The sequence below is a fragment of the Miniopterus natalensis genome, chromosome 2, assembly GCF_054644295.1.
Source record: "Miniopterus natalensis isolate mMinNat1 chromosome 2, mMinNat1.hap1, whole genome shotgun sequence".
Classification (NCBI taxonomy): domain Eukaryota; kingdom Metazoa; phylum Chordata; class Mammalia; order Chiroptera; family Miniopteridae; genus Miniopterus; species Miniopterus natalensis.
This window is the reverse complement of record NC_142082.1, coordinates 182,913,691-182,934,440: the sequence shown is the minus strand read 5'-3', so window position 1 is coordinate 182,934,440 and position 20,750 is coordinate 182,913,691. Positions and strand designations below refer to the sequence as shown.

The 20,750-nt window shown below is 54.2% G+C and overlaps 2 protein-coding genes across 3 annotated transcripts; one reads left to right on the top strand and one right to left on the bottom strand.

The window, feature by feature from the left end:
* Positions 1 to 492: 492 nt before the first annotated feature.
* Positions 493 to 780, bottom strand: SMIM45 (small integral membrane protein 45). Its single transcript, XM_087814013.1, has one exon. It carries the CDS (start codon positions 778 to 780, stop codon positions 574 to 576), a length of 207 nt encoding a protein of 68 aa, XP_087670139.1. The 3' UTR covers positions 493 to 573.
* A 6,034-nt stretch (positions 781 to 6,814) lies between these two features.
* Positions 6,815 to 18,397, top strand: CENPM (centromere protein M). 2 transcript variants are annotated; one of them, XM_016210266.2, is made up of 6 exons: positions 6,815 to 6,929; positions 7,437 to 7,516; positions 10,397 to 10,456; positions 12,194 to 12,273; positions 13,583 to 13,674; positions 17,605 to 18,397. In XM_016210266.2, exons 1-6 carry the CDS (start codon positions 6,873 to 6,875, stop codon positions 17,743 to 17,745), a joined length of 510 nt encoding a protein of 169 aa, XP_016065752.1. In that variant the 5' UTR covers positions 6,815 to 6,872; the 3' UTR covers positions 17,746 to 18,397. The 2 variants fall into 2 exon arrangements, with proteins under 2 accessions (XP_016065752.1, XP_016065751.1); XM_016210265.2 differs by having other exon boundaries at positions 10,364 to 10,456; positions 17,605 to 18,393.
* The last annotated feature ends 2,353 nt before the right edge of the window (positions 18,398 to 20,750 follow it).

Genomic DNA, 20,750 nt, shown 5'->3' with positions numbered 1-20,750 from the left:
AGATTTTCTCTCCCCCCCCACACACACGCACACACCTCCTTCCCCTATGGTCTTGCCCCTCTCACACCCTTCCACACATACCAATGCAAAGTCTGAGTCCAGAGGGGTGGGGCTGGTCTGGACCGAGCTGACCTCCCTCCGGATGGGGCCCTTTCCTTGGCTCAGCTTGGAAGGCTCCCAAGTGAAGCTCTGGGGTAGGTGCCATCTGAGTGTAACCGGGGATTCGGTGGGGACACGGGAGACCCAGAGCAGCAAGACTCCAGGAGGAAGGAGCAGGAGTGCTGGGCAGCACAAAGGCACTGGGGCCAGTGGGGATGTCCCCAGAGCTGGGAAAGGTGGCACGGGGTGAGCTAGCTTGATGTGGGGAGTAGGCCCTGGGGCGGCAGCAGCGACACCTCAAGGCACCCAGGGGCCTATCTTTCCACAGCCAGGGTCTGCCTGGAGCACCCAGGGGTGTGTGCTGGGAGGGATAGCCCGGAGCCCAGAGGTCCTCCTCTCTTTGCTCCAGGTCTCCGGGCTAGGTGGGGCTGGGGAGGGTGCCCAGTGCCCAACCCCCAGCCCAGAGCCTTCAGCTCAGACCTCTGGGCCTCCAAAGGCCAGGTTGTCGCGGACCATCAACGTCTTGCGGAGGTCACGGTCCACCGAGGGGCGCTGCATGCGCCACTTGTGCGCCTCCTGTAGGCCGGGCTCGAAGTAGTAGATGCAGGCGCCGAAGCCCACCAGGATGAGCACGGAGACCACCAGGTAGACAGGCACGAACCAGTCCAGGAAGTGCGGCATCGCGCGGCCTCGGCTGCTGAGACACGGGTGGTGAGGCCGGCACAGGCCACCCGTCCTGCCCGCCCACCCAGGGTGGCCCACAGGGGTCCACAGAGCCGGGGGGTCCGAGCAGCACTTCACAGACGGGAGAACGAGGCTCAGGAGAGTGGGGGCAGTGCCTGAGCAAGACTGGACACCCCGACGGAGCACAGAGCTGCCCCATCACAGGGGCCCAGCTCCCACTCGCCATGAGAGGCGCTGCAGCTCTGGCTCAGCCTCTCCAGCAAGGTGCCTGCCGGGGCCTCAGCGTCCAGAACCCAGTGGGGCTTCACTGAGGTGACTGGCCCCTCAGAGCACCCAGTAAAGGACAACTTGGGCGACGCTTCCTCTAAGCTGTCCCAACTGGGCCCGCAGTTAGTTACATAAGCTGCCACTTGCTGCCGTCCCCTCATAGATGGATGGGTCCCTGGCCACCCACACATCCTGGTGAGGTGTGGCTGGTGAAAGGGTGGTAAACAAACACCCATCCCCAGGGAACCTGGTTGAAATCAACAGGGACCACATAGGCTCCCGAATTCAGGCCCATGCCCACGTTCATACTTATAAGAATGTGGATGCAGGTGCCAGCCCAAAAAACTTGGGCCTTGGTTTCCACATCTGTAAAATGGGAACAAAAATAGTACCTAAGATCATAGGGCTATTGTGACTGTTAAATGAATTAACTTATGTGAAATGCTCAGACCAGTGTCTGGCACATAAGAAGTGTTATACAGTAGTTTGTTCTTATTCTCTGAGCCTCGGTTTCCTTATCTATAAAATGGGGATCAAAGTAGGTCCCACTTCTTAAGGTCATTGTGAATGTTTAACAAGACAGTGCCTAAAGTGCATTTTGCACCATGCTGCCTGGCACGGAATCGGCCCTCAGTGAATACTGCCTGTTATGTCCAGGGAACCAGAGGCAGGAAAGTGGGAGGTGGCAGGTGTAAGGTGCTTGAACAACGTTACATACATCGACTCCTAAGAATCACCCAGCTGTGCTCACATCACCCTCTGCCAACCTCTGCAGCCTCACCTCCCACCCTAAGTGCCCCTATGGAACTGCTGCCAGTCACCTATGTGCATGTTACACAGTCCCCACCTTTGCATTCTCTGTCTTTTCCCTGGAGTGTCCTTTGCATTCATGTTCATAGGGCAAACTCCTATTCATACTTCAAAAGCCAGATCACAGATAATCTCCAGAAACAGGGTAAAGCAGACCCATTTAACCCACCCTCAAACCCTTCCTGAGCTGTAAGAAAGGGCTGGGGTGAGGAGTCCCCCTCTGCCTGCCTGGAAGGGAGAGAACTATTAGAAAGCGTTCATAAACCTTACAGAGGCCTATGGGGTAGGTGTGGCTGTCCATTTTTGACAGAAACTGAGGCCCAGATAGGTTCACTCACTTGGCCTCAGTTACCCAACTGGGAAGTGACAGAGCTGGACCCCAAATCCCAGTGATGCCCTGAGGTCTGAATCCTCCTGGGTGGGGAGGCACATAAGCAGAGGCCCACCTTGGCTTCCTGGAGGAAAGAAAGGGGCCGGATGCAATGACCTCCAGGGCAGGCTGACAAGAAGTCCCAGCTTCTGGGACCTCTGTCTCCAAATTCCAGTTCCTCTTGTCCCTGGACTTCCATGTGGGTATGGGAGGTGGGCTGTGACCCAGGGGAGGGAGAGATGCTGCTTTCCAGTCCTGCATCCATCTGGAGCCCCCTCCCCGTCCCCCAGGGTCCCTGCTGGCTGTTCTGAAGCACAGACACGTCTCAAGGTGCCTCACTCATGGAGGAATCTAATGAAGAGTGCTCTGATGGCACAGAGTCAGGCGAGCACGGTGCCCTCCTTTCTGCCTGCTTTCTGGAGCACCAGATAGAGTTCAGAATTGCCTGGTGCTGCCTGAGCTGGGGGAGGGGAGAAGGGGGTCCCCAAGCAGAAAGGCTTCTCCAAACTAGCCTGACTAAAACCAAGGTACCCCCTCCCTTGGCCACAGCCAGGACCCCAGTCTCCCTTCAGCTTAAACATGGGAACCGGGTGCTCAGGCAGAGCAGAAGTCGTTTCAGCTGCAATGTTGTGGCTCTGAGAAGTGGAGTCCAGGGACTCCCAACCTCTCCAGCCCCATGAGCAAAATCCCAGGCATTCAGGGCCAGACCGAGGACCCTTAGCCCTTTCCCTGGCTTCTCAGTGGACTGGTCCAGTTGAAGCAAAACACTCACTGGCCTTCTTTGTGACCTTGGGCCACTGGTCACCTTCTCTGGACCTCAGTGTTCCCCATGCACAGTAATGGGGTGGGGGTGGGGGTTACCAGATGACCTATAAGGAATTTTCCAGTCCCATTCCAGCCAAGGTCCTTTCCAGAACATTGTGAGGTAGCACAGCCCCTCTCCCTGCCTCCCAAGCCATTGATGCCACTCAGTCCCCCACCCACCGCATGCTCACAGACCCACCTCACGCCCTGCAGATGCCAGTTCCAGGGACTCGGCGCTGAGCACACTGCCTCAGCCTAGCGGCTCAGCAGCTCAGCACTGGTCCGTGGACTTAGTCACAGCTGCTATCCCCAGAGACACTGCCATCTGCCGCCGTCCTGGGTGCTGGAGGCAGAGAAAGGGCGAGGCCAATGCCCCCACGGGAGACAGAGCTTCTCAGGCCCAGGGCTTCGGGCTGGGCCAGAAGGTGACAGTCCTGGACTGGCTCGGCACCCTGGTACCTCTCCCTGCCCATCCGAGACCCTGTCCTCTGCCCCCCACCCTCAGGATGGCAGGAGGCGGGATCTGTCTCAGCCAATCAGCAGCCTGGCAGAGCCAGGGCATTATCCTCCGTTGCCCAGGCAACTAGCCTTTTCTTCTGGATCCCTCGCACTGTGCACGTGGTACAGAATGACAGGCAGGGCGGGTTTGGGGGAATCCGGAGAGGACTGGGAGTCACCCAGCAGGCCTCTGGGCCCCCCAGCTGGAGGGCCTGGAGAGGAGGGGACCCCAACTGAGATAACAGGGAGGGTTTGGAGGCTTGCCTTTGGGAATAGGGAGAGACTGGGGTCCCTGGCAAGTGGGTGGGGACACCAGCAGTTACCAGTAGAACCAATGAGGATCATATGTTATAGAGGAAAGAACAAAGATGGAGACTGAGAGTCAGACACATTGGTCCGATGTAGCATTTGTCAAGGGCCAAACACTGCTTCCAGAGCTTTCTGTTAACTCACTTATTCGTCACTCAGGATCACAGGGCAAGAAGGTCACAGTGCCAGGGTCTGAGCCCTGGTCTGGCTCCCACGCAGGGGCTCCCCCTCCCAGTTCTGCCTCACCAGCCCCACACACCCTCTAGCGGGAATATGGCTTAAGATAGTTATGGGCCCCGGGCACTAAGCACCCCCATATGCCAGTGAGCATTCGGTAAACAGCAGTGGTTTTTGTCTCAGGAGGAGAGAGCAGCCCCAGAGGCCCACAGGGTGGAGAAGACGCTCTCCCCGGGGAGTTCATTCCCAGAAACCTGAGGACAGGCAGGTGGGAAAGGCTGCGGGTGAGATGACTTCAGGATCCTGGGTTCTCCACCCACAGCTCTGGAACCATCTGGGTCCCTGCAAGGGTGGCGGGTCCTCCCCAGCACAGGGCAAGGAGAGTGAGTGGACTTCACAGAGGCATTTTCATGGAGGTGTAAAGTACATACAGGAAAATGCAAATCTTACGCGATGAATTTTTACTCATGTATACAGTTGTGCAACCACCACCCAGGTCAATGTCTAGGATATTTCCATCGCCCCGGGCAGTTCCCTCCTGCCTTCGTCAGTCAATACCTCCTTCCCAAAGGCACTCGCTGACCTGATGTCCATCACCACAGACTAGTTGGCCTGTGTTCGAATGTCATTTCGATGGGATCACACGGCATGCACTCTTTTGTGTCCGGCTCAGCACAGTGCTTTCACCACTCACTGATGTTGCCTGTGCCAGTGCACAACTTGTTTATCTCTTCACCTCTGAAGGGCGTTTGGGTTGTTTCCAGGGCTAGGCTATTGTGAGCAAAGCTGCCACAGTGCTTTTCCACAGTTGGAGTGGGAGGGCAGGGAGGAGTTGGGGAAGGGTTGACAGAGGGGTGCGGAGAAGCCCGGGGGGTGCGGTGGTTACGGGCTTTTTCATTATCCTGATTGTGGTGGGGGCTTTCTATATGTCATAACTTATCAAAGTATGTACTTTAAATATGTATAGCTTATTGTATGTCAACTATACTTTAATAAATCTGTAAAAAATGGGATCAGCGGCCTTTAGATATTGTTTTAGCCTCATGATTATTATTTTTTGTTAACCCTCACCCAAGGAGATTTTTTCCATTGATCTTTAGAGAGAGTGGAAGGGAGGGAGAGAGAGAAACATCGACGTGAGAGAGACACATTGATTGACTGCCTCACGCATGTGCCCCTATGGGGACTGGGGATCAAACCTGCAACCCAAGTACGTGCCCTTGACCAGGAATCAAACCCATGACCCTTTGGTGTGTGTGCCAACGCTCTAACCACTGACCCACACCAGCCAGGGCCTTCATGATTCTTTATTCACACAAAAACTTATGGAAGCTCAATGAGTAACAGAGATAAAGCGAGAGCCGCTTTGTTAAATGGTGAGGTGGGCATCCTTTCTGGACCCCACCCACACAGCTTCCCCTGCCCCTCACAGTGCCCTTGAGACATCTCCCCAGGGCTCCACAGAAGCCAATTTGAAAACCATTGGCCCAGAGAATCTCTGGAGGCCCTGCCAGTTCAAGGTGTTCTTGATACAAAACCTCCAGGCCTGGGTCTGGCCTTCTTGCCAATCCCTACCTTTCATCACAGTATGGACCCTACACACAACCATCTTCTATGGCACTGCCCATGTTGCAAGCACCAACTCACCGGGACACCTCACCCAACAGTTGCCTCCCTGCGCAGTGTTGCAGAGGCTCCCAAGGGATCCTTTATACACCTCCACCTGGGCTCCTGCTGCTCCAGGTGGCTGTCACTCACTGCGCTGCATTTGGCTGTTGTCACCTGCCCACCCAACCACTGATGGCTCCTTGGAGCAGGGGTGACCTCTGGTGCCGGGGTCACTCTCCCAACACTGGCCCTGGCCCAAGGCAGGCACTAAGGACACGCTGACCTATTGGCTCTCAGCTTGGTCCCTCCTAGAAAGTGCTGACCAGGGCCCAGAGTTTTTCCACGACTTGGTCACCGGGCCCTCAGCTCCCTGCTGCTCCTCAGAAGTGTCAGGAATGCTCCCCTGGGCATCTTAGCACATGCTGCTCCTTCGGCCTGACGCCTCTTCAATATAGTTCATTGAGCCCGGCCGGGAGTGGCTCAGCGGTTGAGCTTCGACCTAGGATCCAGGCGATCAGGGTTCGGTTCCCGGTCAGGGCACATGCCCGGCTGTGGGCTTGAACAATGACTCTCTCATCATTGATGTTTATGTCTCTCTCTCCCTCTCCTTTCCTCTCTCTGAAATCAATAAAGATATATTAAAAAAGAAAAAAAAAATAGTTCATTGGCTCCTCGCTGAATTCGGGCGTCTGCTCAAACATCACCAAGGTCCAGAGGCCTCTCCTGACCTACCGAAGCTTCTTCCTACCCACCTCTATTTATCCCCTCGCCTGCCTTACTCTATTTTCAGAGTACTCATTACTATCTGACTCCGGGGGAGTGCCCCCCACACCCCTTGTAGGGGAGTCAAAGCTCCACCTGTCTGGGGCAGGGGTTCCATGAAGCCACTTCCTCCCTCTCTGGGAGTCAGTGAAGGCATATCCTCGGGTAAGACTTAAAGGGAAAAGGGGGGCGGGACACAGGGAATGAGCATGAGTGAACGAGTGGGTCACTGAATACCTTCTTTCTCCGAGGCGTGAACTAGAAGGCCGGTCGCATGGGCAGCACCTTCAGAGCCTGGGGCCAGCGCTGGACCGCCCCTCAGAAAAGGAGGCCGCGGTTCCTTTAAGAGGGAGGGCTCCGCCCCGCCCAGAGAGGGTCACGTGCCCCTGGCGGGAGCAGCAGGGGTGAGCCGCGGGGAGGTTTGAAAGCCTGGCGCGCACCGCCCGAGCGCCGGTTCCGCCTGCGCCTGGGACCTGCGCCTGGGATGTCGGTGCTGCGGTGGCAGGATCAGCTGCCCGGCCTGAACGCGGCCACCATCTTGGTAGGGTCAGCGGCCCCGCTTCCCCCGCCGCCTTTCCTCCTCGGCTGTGCTTCGGCGGCCCGGGGCTCTGCGCTCTCCTTGGGGCTCGCGCTCGCTGTTCGCGCTGGGGTGGTGGGCGGGATGGCCACACCCTGGACCAATCGGAATAGCCTCCGTCTGAGACGGAAGGATTCCCCCACCAGTAGGTGCGCTGGTGACTATTTCCCGGTTTCTGATTGGTTTCTGGCCCCCAGGACTTGCTTTTTCTTCGTCTCAGAGTAAAGCCCGGAGCAGTCCGAGGGAGGGTCCGGGAGGTGGGAAGAGCTGGGCGGCCAGGACCCGAGAGGGTGCAAACCTCGGGCGCTCAGCCCGCGCCTGGCGGAGACTTCTTTCCGTAGACGGCGTCCTGCACGCTGGAGCCAGAACCCTGGGGGTCGTGGCCGCCTTCGGTCCGTGCCCGGATCCCTATGCCCTGCAGAGGGACCGCTGTGCCCAGTTATCAACCGGCCGCCTTCTCTCTCTGGGCAGCTGGTGGGCACGGAGGATGCGCTTCTGCAGCAGCTGGCCGATTCGATGCTCAAGGAGGACTGCGCCTCCAACCTGAAGGTGTAAGTAGCTGAAGCTGGGGGTGACCGATGGCTCGGCTGTGGCCTGAGCTCTGGCCCGGGCGCGAGGGACAGCGGAGGAGCCTCCCGAGAGGCGGGGGCAGGTGGAGCGGGTTGGCGAACCCCTGCACCCTCCTTAACGGCCCATCTGCCCCCGCTCACCCCGCCCCCATCTAAAGTATCCACCATCACTCTGTCGCACACTTGTTCTCTTCCTCTGACACTTGTCACCATAAGAAATTTCCTTGCTCACCTGTTCGTTCACTCATTGCCTGTCTACCACGCCCATGGGCCCCAAGGTCAGCCCCTTGCGGGCAGGGACTTTGACCTTTGTTCACTGGTGAATCCCCAGTGTCTGGCACAGTGATGTACCCCCCCAAATTTGGAGAAAAGGTGACTGAGGAAGTATATTTTGTTTTCCTTCTTCTAATGGGAAGTAGAAACAACTGCTGAAGGAGTCAAGGGACTGTATGTATGTCGGTGTTGTTTGCACTGATAGGAAGATAAGCTTCTGGGGTCCCTGTTGAATTCCTTCCAGTCATCCAAATCTAAAGGGCATTTCCTCCGTGGGAACTGGAAATACCCCTGACTAGGTAGAATAAATCCTGATGCAGCACTTTAAAAAGCCTCTGATGAGGGAACATAATCTTTTTTTTTTTTCTAAATAAAGATTGTTCATAGGCCTGTCTGTGCTTTACCCATCTTGCCAGCCTCTTAGGCCACAGAACGTCGAACACAACCAACTATCTCAAACCCACAGCTTAGAAATAGGAAAGGGTTTTTTAAAAATAATTTATTTAGCCCGGCCGGGCATGGCTCAGCAGTTGAGCATTGACCTAGGATCCAGGCGATCAGAGTTCGATTCCCGATCAGGGCACATGCCTGAGTTTCGGGCTCCATCCCCAGTCGGGGGCCTTGCAGGAGGCAGCTGATGAATGACTCTCTCATCATTGATGTTTCTATCTCTCTCTCTCCCTCTCCTTTCCTCTCTCTGAAATCAATAAAGATATGTTTTAAAATAAAAAAATTAAAATAAAAAGATAACAATAATTTATTTAATTAGCATCAGGGTAAATGGAAAATGTGGACAAAATTGCCTACATTGAGCCCAATAGAAAGAAGTGTCATGGAAATCTTTGCCAAAACAAGGGCAAGTCACATGACATGCAGAAATCTGATGAAGAACCACTCTGGAAAAAGAAGAAAGCTCCTTTTTGAGTATTTTGTGCCATTTAGGAATTTAATAAGAATCTGAATTTTTAAGAGGCATTCAAAGACCAAACAATAAAACAACAGAATAAAAGGAAGAGGGCGGTTGCAGAGCTGAGGGCCAAAAAGGGCCAAAAATAATACCATAGGTGATCTAACAAATAGAAACATCAATGATGAGAGAGTTGTCTTTGATCAGCTGCCTCCTGCATGAGCCTACAACCCGGGCATGTGCCCTGACCTAGAATTGAACCGCAATCTCCTGAATCCTAGGTCGATGCTCAACGGCCGACCCACGCCTGGCTGGGTGTTTATCTCTTTATTGATGAACTATTTAGTTGACAGAGAGAGCCTCCTCAGCTCCCTTTGCCTCTCTCATGGCGACCTCAGTGTTCCAGAGTGACAGCTTCATCAGCCTAGGTCCAATATTATAGTTAGAGCAAAATAGAAATATATATAATAATAACAATAATAATAATAACGTCTTGTCCAAATGGTAGGGTAAGATATAAGAATGTTAATGTTCTTGTTATTTGTAACAGATAATCCAATATAGATAACATTGAAACATATAGTTTAAAATGATACCAATATACTAATGTTTTCTTAATTAGGTACTTCCAGGAAATAATCTCTGTGATTAAAAAATAATTTATCTAGGTTCGTCTATTTTTTTCAATTCTACTTTAGTTTTTTTGCTTTCATTAAATGCAAATTAAATTAATACTATTATCCTATTTTTAGATTATATCTATTCTAGTGTCTGAATGTGTATAGTATGTTATATACATGAAGAGATGTTTAGAAAAATGTTCTAATTAATGTTAATAGTAGTAATTTCTATGTAACTGGACTTTTAGGAGTGTGTGTGTGTTTTAAATATATTATTATTGAATTAGAGAGAGAGAGAAACCTCAATCTGTTGCCTCCTGTGCCCACCGAACCAGGGATCGAGCCCACAGTCTGGGCACATGTCCTGACCAGGAATTGAACCGGTGACCCCTTGGTGCATGGGAAGCGTAACCAGTTGAGCCACACTGGCCAGGGCTGTGTGTGTGTATTTTTTAACTTTTGTGTTTTTTGTACTTTTTGTAACTAAGGTGGGGGTGGGAGGAGATGGGTAATAGGAATACATGGAAATGGGCAGAAGTAGAAGGTTAAAAAAAACCCTTCAGGTGGGTATTTGACAACCAGAGACCAAGTCCAGACAAGAGTGATGAGGGTGGTTTGTCTAGAGTCACATAGCTGGTAATTGACAGAACTGGGATTTGAACCTACATCTCTCACACTCCAAAGGAGTTCAGTCTTAACCCTTAAGCTTCACAGTTCAGCACCGTCTTCTGAGCCTGGCCTCCCTTCCAGCATGCAGTTAGCGTGCTAACCCCATGCCATCTTCTATCCAAAGCTCCCTCTTGCCAAGGCGGTTACTAAACAGAACTCCTTTCTGGCAGAGGAGTCAGAAGAAAGTAATCGGGGTAGGACCCGCCCTGCCCGTCTGCTCACCTGGGGTTTCGTGCCCAGGAGGGCATCTGGTAAATAGGTGAAGCACCTCTGATGGCCTCTTGTTCTATGACGGACATGTAAATGGTCACGGGAACGTGGGTACATGTATCTTAAGTTCTGCAGTTTCTTGTTTTTCAGCCACTTGGCACATTCCCTCCCTCTGCCCTCCAGTGTGAATCGCCCCCGAATTGACCTCATTGTGTTCGTGGTCAACCTGCACAGCAAATACAGGTGAGAGCCAGAGGACGGGCTGTCGGGGCTCAGGTGGCCCTGGCTTAGGGGTGTGCTGGGACAGGGACCTCACTTATGATGGGAAGGAGAGGAGGCAGGGAGAGGCTGCCTAGGGTTAACCTAGAGGGTGAGGAGGGAGAGCCAGTGGCCAGTAGAAGATGTTTAAAAGACACTAATAACTCCTAGCAGTGTCATCTGTCATCTAACTAATGCTTTCTGAGGTCTGCTCTGTATCCCTGACAGCAGGCGCAGAATGACTGAAACAGACCTCTGTCCTCAATGTGTTCCTAGTCCACTGTGGGAGAAGGCTAGTCTTTCGAACACTTGTGAGAGCCCACACAAGACCTTTAACTCTCAGGACTTAGTCAGGGTGGACTTTCTGGTGGAGGTGACACCTGAAAGGTGAGGAGGAGTTAGCCAGGTAAAGATGGGAGTGAACACATGTTCCAGGCAAAGAGTTAATGTGAAAAGTATAGGGCGTAGGGGACTATTACAACCTGTGCGAGGTCAGGAGCCCAGTCTAGTGTGGGGCCATGGCCGTGGCAGCTGGAGTGGCCTGGCCTGGCCTCCCTGTGGTGATGGCAGCCCTGGGGACAGGACTGTAGCCAGCCTGAGGAGCGCAGAAGGGAGGTGTGCCCTCTCCCCCCTGGGGGACAGCTGGCTGAGGTTAGGCAGGGCACGAGGTGCAGGACAGAAACCAACACAACCTCTGGGCCTATGGTGGGGATTAAGAGAAGCTGTGGGCAAAACATCTGGGATCCCAGGGGCATAGCGACACCAGACACAGGTAGCATCAGGGTTAAGTCCAGACTCACCCTCCGACCAGGCGGAACTGGTCAGCAGTGACTTAAGCCTGTGACGGGCTGAGCAATCGTCAGCTGCCATGACTCCCAAGCGTCCTGGCTCAGCAGACCTATTGCTGTTTGGGTGAAGCCTCTCTGTTCACCAAAAGGGATCCTGGCTAGTTTTCAGAGAAATGCTGCTCTCCAGCCACACTTAGGGGCAGGCACATCATTGCTGTTAGCCTTGTTTGGGCCGAAACCTTGGCCGGGGCCTCCTGACCAAGATGGCTTTTTGACCAGGAGACCATAGATGCCTTCATCACTCATTCCCTGGACCGCAGGAAGTGAAAGCCTTGCCGAAGGCCAGGTGCCTTGTCTAAACACTGTAACCTGATTAGAAAGCGATTTGGCAATACCTATATACATTTTAAAAAGACCCAGCCATTCTGTACTCCAGACACATTTGCTTGGACGTGTAAGGCTGTGTAAAGGAGTGTGCCTGCAGCATTCTTGCACTGAGGAAGGGGCGGAGACCACGGGAGTGCCCATCACTGGGACAACTGTGTGGTGCTGTGGTCGGTCCAGAGAATGAGACAGATACGTGGATGCTTCCCTGTCTGTATTTGCATGTGAAAAACATTCTAGAAGAGTTACACCCCAAACGGCTGGCAGCAGTTCCCTCTGGGGAGTTGGGACTAAAGGGTGGCACTGGAGAAGGGGGCTTTTACTGTTTAATTATACATCCATATTTCCTGTTTCACTACTTGACAGGCTTGGGTCACTTTGTAATCAAAAGCAGTTTGAGAAAATGAAAAGGACCCAGTATTCCAGTACGCTGGGCAGCTTCCTGTCACCTCCTTGTTCTCTGGCCTCCCTGGGGTGGGGAGCGGGCCACTGCGCTCTGTTGTAAGGCTTGTCCTCTGGTTTGTTTTCTCTCCCCGGCCTGGCACCCCAGCCTGCAGAATGTGGAGGAGTCCCTGCACCATGTGGATGCGACCTTCTTCTTGGGGAAGGTGGGCTTCCTCGCCACGGGCGGTAAGTGCATCCCTCGCCCGCCCCTGCCCACCCCCACCCAGGGCAGTTGGCACTGTGGTGGACCCCTTGCACTGTGGTAGCACCTGGCTGATGGAATCTGACCTGTTGTCGGTCTTTCTAAAAGCACGTCTGAGCGGGTCATTCCACTGAGTTAATTCTGCTGAGATCATTGTTTAGAGTTTCCTGGTAGTTTTAGAGTAAAACCCAACTCCTGTAAAGGCCCAGCATGTTCTGTAGCTTGGCCCCTGCCTTCCTGCCCACTCTCACCTCCTAGCTCTCCCGTTCTTTGGTTCAGCTTGCGTCCTCTGAACAAGTCTACTGTCTCTGCAACTTTGTGTTACTAGCAGTGGAAATAACGATAGCTAGCCTTCACTGAGCACCCACTGTCTGCCAGACACTGCTCTGGGTGCCTTGTTTTATGTCACTAGTCTTCACAAACAACCCTTTGAGGTGGGTATTAGTCTCTCTTTTATAGCCGAAGAAACTGGTCATGAGGTTAAGTAACTTGCCCAAGGCCCCATAGCTAAAAAGTAGTAGAGCTGAGATTCATACGTAGTCATATTCCTGAGCCATATGGCTTCTCTTAGATACTCTCTTCCTCTTCTGCCTAATAACCTCTCTTTTCGCTGTCCTGGGGAAGCCTCCCTGACCAGCCCTGCAATCTGGGACCACGGGGTACCCATCCTGCACTGACGGTGCATTTTACCTGTCTGCCCCCTGAGCTGAACTGTGAGCCTGGCACAGATTGTTCTCAGAAAGCATTGGTGAGCCCTGGCCTGTGTGGCTTAGTTGGTTGGGCATCATCCTGGGCACCAAAAGGTTGCCGGTTCTATTCCCAGGCAGGGCACATGCCCACGTTGCAGGCTCGATCCCTGGTAGGGGGCATGGAGGAGGCAGCTAATCGATGTTTCGCTCTCACATTGATGTTTCTGTCTCTCTCCCTTTCCTTTCCTCTCTTTCTAAAGTCAATTTAAAAAGTCTTTAAAAAAAATAGAAATAAAAAGCATTGGTGACTAAATGAATGCGAGGTCATTTTTATATGTCAATCCACTGAGTCGCTATGGTAACTCAGTGGGGCTGTTACTGTCACCTTTTATAGACCAGGAAACTTTTCATAGCCCTTCCAAAGCCCTTTCAGCCTTACTTTCTAACCTGATCTCAACAGCCCTGAAGAGGAGATGGAACAGGGTTATCACCCCGACTAGTTAGAAACAGGCCCAGAGAGGGAAGTAAGCTGCCTGGCCCAGTCTTCCTAGATGGCAGCGTGAAGGTAGCGGGCACAGCCGCAGCACTCACCGCTTCTTTGCAGCCGGGCGGGAGAGTCACTGCAGCATCCACCGGAACACCGTGCTGAAGCTGGCCCAAGCCTACCGGAGCCCCCTGCTCTTCTGTGACCTGGAGGTGAGGATCCATCACGCGGGTGTGGGGAGTGGCGGTCAGCGCACAGTGGGCTCATCGGGACTGCTCCAAGGACCCCTGAGTACTGAGTGAGGATCCTGACGTGGAGACACAAGGTCCTGGTTTGAATCCTGGCTTGTCCACTTACTGACTGTGGCTTGGATGGGTCATTCTAAGCCTTGGGTACACAAATGTGAAGTGGATGACATATATTCATCTTCAGTGCCTCGTATGTGCCAGGTGCTATCCCTTCTTACCTGGCTTATTCTTCTGTTTTGTTTTCTCTACTCGTAACCAAGCCTGTGTGTGTATTTGTGGGTCCATGTTAATATCTCACTCTCTTACAAGGGATAAGAGCTGTGAGGCCGGGAACCTCATCTGTCCCATTAACCAGTGCATCCTCATGACCCGGGCAGTCAGAATGCCGTGTCCCCTCACCGCTCTGATTGCAGACCTTGTCCAGTCCCAGCTTGGGGCAGAGTGTCCAGCAGGCAGTGGGAATGGTGGCTGGGTGGGTAGATGTTGGATGGATACATATGGTGTTGGTTCTGCCCTGACTCACTTCTGTTGGTGTTTCTGAAGGTGAGCCCTAATTGTGGGCAGTGCCGAGCAGGTTTCTGTTTGCTCTTTAGCCTCTCCTTCTGCAGCACGAATCCTGACAACTTTGCTAGAGGGTCCTGAGCAGGAGTTGATGCTGCTCCCCGGGAGGTCTGCTGAGGGCTCCAGGGCCTGGGCTGCCCTACCCATGCACCAGGCCTGCTCAGGTGGCTTTGGGGTCTATTTATTGGCTTTGAGGCTTATTTAGAAGACTTGTGTTTCTGGTATGAAGACACCCATTCCCAAAGGCAAAGTGATGTAACAGAATTGAGTCAGCATGCGGCCCTTCACCACCATCTGGATCACGGGTTCTTATTCTGCGGTCTGTGGACCCCTCCAATCTGAGAGTAGAATTTAGGAGATCTGTGAACATGGGTGAGAAGAAGATTACTTCTTTTATTTTACCTCTGAGTGGAATTTAGCTTTATGAGTGTAAGCAAGAGATGTCAGGAGCATTAGCAGAATCTATGACTGTTGCCAATAGTCGTGGCCAGTGCATGAGGATGTCGGCTAACCGGGTGGTGGGCGGTGCAGTTCCGCGCATGGCCAGTAGGTGGCAGGCCACACCAGGTCCTGGGTTACCTGGAGCCTGAGAACTTCAGAAAAGGCCCGTGGCTGCTATTTCCAGTCCCCCTCAGACCTGCTGAGAACCGAGACCTGCGTCCCTCAGAGGGAGGGCCCAGTGTTTGGACAGTCATCACTCCTAGGACCTTTCAGGTCACACTCCTCCACGTAGTCAAGTTTGGGTCCCACCATATTTTGAGTCTTTGCACGGCAAGAATTATCACCCCCTTTACACATGAGGAAACCCACTCAGCGAGGTGTGGGATTCACCCACTGAAATTATTTCCTAGCTCTGCCGATTTCTGAGTTCTGATCCCTGAGAACACAAAGGAGTCAGACATTGACCCTCAGAATCTAGTGAGATGGACGGGCACGTTATATATGCAACAGAAGAATTTGCAGAGCTTTAGAAGCCTGGTGGTGGGATTAAGTCCTTCCTTCCTGTAGGTGACAGAGGCAGTTGGAATGTGGTCAGACTTGGGTTTGGGGGCCAGGCCTCTGGAGTGTGGTGTGTGATTGGAGGAGGCCTGGCCAGAGACTGGAGGCAGGCTGCAGAGCCTGAGCCAGTGGCTTGGAGCTATATTTCGGAGGCAAAGGCCACAGAACTTAGAGTAAGAGGATTTATTCAACAAATAGTTCTTACATGTCTGCAGTGTGCCAAGCACTCCTCTAGGCACTAGGGATGCGGCATAGAACCAAACAGTAAATAAAAAAATCCCAGCTCTATTCTGGTGGACGAAGCAGACGTAGAATGCATAATCTGTTAGAAAATGGGGGGGGGGGGGGTGACATGTCAGGTGTTGGAGAAGCAGTAAGATTTAGATAGGGTGTTCACTAAAAAAGCGGCCTTTAAGTGAAGACAAAGGCAGTAAGAAGGCAAGCTACCACCCGGCCAGCATGGCTCAGTGGTTGAGTGTCGACCCATGAACCAGGAGGTCACGGTTTGATTGCCAGTCAGGGCACATGCCTGGGTTGCGGGCTCAATCCCAGGTAGGAAGCGTGCAGGAAGCAGCTGATCGATGACTCTCTCCCTCATCATTGATGTTTCTTTCTCCCTTCCTCTCTGAAATAAAAAACATTTAAAAAAGCAACAAAAAATGGCAAGCCATCAAGGCTCCTGGTGGCAAAGCACACTAAGCAGGAGAAGCGGCATGTGCAAAGGCCCTGAGTCTGGAACTTGCCTGGTGTGTTCAAGGTCCCACAGGGAGATGTGGGTGGCTGGAGCAGACCAACAAGGGGCAGAGTAGGGGGAGATCAGAGTGATAGTGTGGCCAGATCAGTAGGTCCTGTGGGCAGTAGCAAAGGAAGTGGCTTTTACTCTGAGTAAAACCAGAGCCACTGCAGGGTGAGGCAAGGATGGGAGGTGGCCTGGCTGGGGTTTTAAGTGGATCCCTGCAGCTGTTGAGAGGAGAGTAGACTGAAGGGAGGCAAGGGCAGGAGTAGGGAGTCACGCCGAGCGGCTGTTTCTAGAAGAGTTAACAGTGGCCTGGACTCGGTGGTGCCAGGGAGGAGGGAGATGGGATGCTCTATGGTACTGGCTGTTTCCAGGTGGCAGACTGTGCTGGTGGCCTGGATGTGAGGCACAAGAGCAAGAAGAGTCCGGGGGACTTGAGCTTTCGGCCTTTGGCTGAGCTAGGGAAGACCGTAGGAGGAGCAGGTTTCGGGGACTCCCAGGGGCTCCGCTTTGGACATGCTAAGATTAAGGTGTCTGTTAGATTACACAGAAACCGAGCAGGCAGCTGATACATGTGTCTGACACAGAGAGGGAAGGTCTGGAGATGGAATTTGGGATTGAGGTGGTTTTAGAGCCACAGAACTGGATGCAGTCATCTAAGGAGTTAGTGTGGGGAGGGCCAGGCACCGGAGCCCCCTGCACTTAGGTGCTGGACAGAGAGGAGGGAGCAGCCTGGGAGGTGGGCAGGAAAGTGGGTGACCCTGGGTCCTGGGAGCGAAGGAGAAAACGCCATTTCAAGGAGGGAGGGGCTGCGTCAGATTCTACTGGAGAGTCTCTGGGAATGAGGCCAGTGTGATGAGGACCATGGCTTCACCTCAGATTTAGGACCGAGGGGGTGACAAGTGACACATGGCGGGAGTAAGAGTAGGAGGACGGGAGGATGCCTGTCTCTGGTTTGGGCCTCTGTAAGCCCGGCGCCTTCCCCAGCTGGAGAGGGACCGGGAAGGAAGCGGTGTTTCCGAGGCCCCTGCTGGCGGGGGGCATCTAAGGTCACGTTCAATGAGCGTTTATGGAGTGTCTCCTATTTGCCGGCAGCAGCTGGTGCCAGGCCCGGGAACAGTGTAACCCACACTCCTCAGCCCCGCAGCCTCCCAAAGCCCTGGTCCGGGGGCTCTTTGTTGGAGGCATCTCCCTTCTCCCGGTGAGGGCTGCTCTCCGCCCACCCCTCCTGCCCATCCCTGGGGTGTCTTTCTCAGATCCAGGTAAGGGAGCCTTCAGGGCCTCTGGCCCCTGGTTGAGATGCCAGCTGCGTGGTCACTAAGTGTGTGACTCTGGACAGTTTGCCTACCTCGCCAGCCCTGCTGCTGAGCCTTCGTTTCCTCTGGAGCAGGGCTCATCGTCTCTGGTGTCCCTGGAGGGTGTTTGAAGGAGTTGTAAGCCGAGATAGCTGCAAGCTGCTTGGAGAGGCGTGCCGTGGACGAGGTCATGGCTGCGATGGGCAGCGGTGCACTGATCTGTGCCCCTGTCTCGGACCCCAGCCCCCCTCAGGCAGCCCCGCGTGGCTGCTCTGACTGCAGCTCTCTGCTCTTCCCCTGCAGGTAGAAAGCTTTCGGGTCACCATGGCGCAGCGCCTGGTCCGCATGCTGCAGGTCTGTGCGGGCCACGTGCCCGGCGTCTCGGCCCTGAACCTGCTGTCCCTGATGAGGAGCTCCGAGAGCCTCTTCCTGGAGGACCTGTGAGGGCCGCTGCCTGAAGGCCTGGTCGAGGCTTGACAGGCCCTGCCAGGGGTCAGCGGTCACTGCCCCGCGGGAGAGCTGAGCGGGGAGCCCCGCTGGCGGGAGCAACCCGCCTCCCACTCCCACACTCACTCCAGCAGAGCCTTGTCTCTCCCCGTTGGACACGGTCCATTTCCCCTCAAGACTTCATTTGAACAAAGGGTCTGTGGCTAAAAACAGTTAGAAACTCACTTGTCTCACCCACCACTTTGATTTTGCAGGTGAACTGACTCAGAACAATTAAGAGGAGGGGAGGGGAGGGGAACGTGGCCTCTGTGAGCCCAGTCTGACTCCACATCCGGGCCTTGCTATTCTTAGAGAACCTGCTTGTTGCTCCTTGGAGCCTCAGTTTCCCGGGGTGAAATGATCTCGTTTTCCCTTGTTGCGCTGTGGGTACTGAATGAAATGACAGCGAAGGGCCTGAGCTGGTATTACTCCCTGTGCTTGCTCGTGGGCTGATATTTCTTAATAAACTGTGTCAGTGCCTCGCACAGTGCCAGGTAGGCACTCAGTGAACAGTGACTATTATTTGAAATCACACAGAGCTAAGTTCAAAACCTAGTGCAAATCCAGAATTACACACTGAATTCCTCAGTTTGTGAGAATTGAGAGAAGCTGGCTGGGCACAGGGCAGCCTGGGGGGCAAATGGGAGGTCTGGTGGGAGAGAGCCAGGTCATGGCTGCCTTGGAGCATGACAGCACCTCTGCACCCTCACCCTCCTGTGCCAGGACCTGCCCTCCACCCGCGGGCATCAGGATGATCCCTGCTTGATGCCCTGGGCAGTGCCGGCTCTGCAGGGCCTCTGCTTTGACGTCACCATCACAGCCAGCACTCATGATCCTCATTGGAGGGTGGGCCAACTTCAAACCTGTTAGGGGTATCATGAGGGTAGGGCCCTACATTTCTCCTTCCCATGGCTTCCTTCCAGCACCTCGCCAGTGTCCACCCCTGGAGCTCAGTTCAGTTGCACAGACGTCCTTGAGGCAGCCTCCTGTGCCCACCAAGCACCTCAGCTATGTAGATTTCGGTTGAGGCCCCAGATGTCACCGGACATTGGCAGGGCCTTCACATTCTACGGAGCTCTCACAGTCTCCTCGTCTCCTCCTAGCAGACCTGTGAGGTTGACGATGTTTCCCCATTTCACAGTTAATGAAACCGAGACTTGTGAGCAGAGGTGTGTCCACAGTCACGGAGCTGATCAGCTGCAGAGCCCACCCCTGGCCATAGTCTGCTTTTTTCCTCCAGTTTTCTTATTTGGCTTATCATTGAACAAAGGCAGGTTAGGGGCATCTGCTGGGCAGGCCCTGAACTGGGAACAGAAGTGAAGACACAGGCCTTGTGCCTGAGAAAGCAGCCATTGAAGGGCAGTCTCTAAGCGCCACTGCCACATGTTGGGGTCTGCCCTTCAGGAGAGGACTTCTGGGTACCCCTGGCACAGGGGGAGGCTTCGTGGAGGAGAGGGCTGTGAGCAGGCTAAGAGCACTGGCCCACGCCAGGAGAGGAGGGTGGTGTGGACTCAGCCAGCTAGGATGGGGCATGGCACTTTTTGCTGGAGACAAGGGGTGGTTCTCTCCATCCCCCCTAACCTGCCCTCAGCCAGCATGGGGCACACTTCTTTCTCTCCAGTCTCTGTGCCATGTTTTCTTTGCCACCTGGTGTCATTTAACAAGAGAAGTGGCGCCACATTCTCCAGCAGAGGATCTGGAAGCCGTCCAAGTGCTGGGGGAACACAACGCTGTTCCTGCTGCCAGCTCCAGCGAGCTTGGCAGGGGCTCCGGATCCCAGAGGCCACCTCTGCCTCACAGCGGAGCTGAGCAACCCCTCAACAGCAGTCAGTGGCCCTCTGCGGCCCTCTCCAGCCTGCTGCCTCTGACCAGGCGGTGTAGCTGCTCTGCACCGTCCAGAGGCCAGTTTGACCAAGGGGAGGCCGGGAAGGCCAGTCCTTATGCACCAAGGTGCCCAGCATCAGTGCTTGGCGCTGTGCAGGGAGGCAAGAGAGCCCGTGCTTGGCTGCTCACTGATCTCATGACCTCAGGCAGGTCACTTACCTTCGTGAACCTCAGTTTCCTCATCCGTAGAATGGGGTCAGGCTAATTAATACCTTTCTCCCTGGGAGGATTGAGATGACAAATTATTTCAAACATAAAGCTTGAAACAAATGTTAAGAGCTCTCAGGCTGGCCGCAGTCCCAAGGTGGTCACATGGGAGGTGATTATTGACAGGCGACTGGTCTGAGAGGGTGGGCGGTCTGAGACTCCTGCGGAGACGCCCTTCCGCTACGCCTGGAAGCTGCTGGTCCACCCTCTCTGAGCAGAGGAAACAGCGGGGCATTTGGGCCCCTGCTTTGTGGATGAGGCATCCAAGGCTCTCAGAGGGGCAGGGCTTGTTCAGGGTCACAGGTTCTTTTGTCCCCTCAAGCCACCTGGCTGTGGGCAGCCCTTGGGCCTGCCCCAGGGAACTCACGTTTGTGTAGGAGGTGGCCCAGGCCCATGCATTCTGGCCCCAATCGTGATGTTTCCCATCCCTGCAAGAAGGCAGGGCCTCCTGGTGAGGAGGGGGCTGAATCTCGGTGCCTGTCTCCGCCCCTCCTGGGACAAAGGCAGGGCAGCCCAGCCACAGAGGGGAAGTGATGCAGTGGGAAAGGGCTTGGCCTTTGAGCCCCACTGACTTGGGGTCTGTGGCCAACCTGAAGTGTCACCTGGTGAAGCTCACTTCCTGTCCCTGCACCCCAGAGCCTCTTGAGGTTCTTATGAGACTACAAAAAAAACAAAGAAACTGACCCCCACCCTGCCTGTCCCGTGTCTGCTGTCCAGACAGTGGCCCCTGGAGGGCTGGCTGGCTGTGCCCAGGGCTGTGGTAGGTGAGGTGAGCTGGGAGCTCTGACCTAAAGCCCCACCTCAGCTTGCTCCCCACCCACTCCCCATCCCACCCCACCCTTCCCTGCACAGCTAGTGTTGGGCCAGGCCTA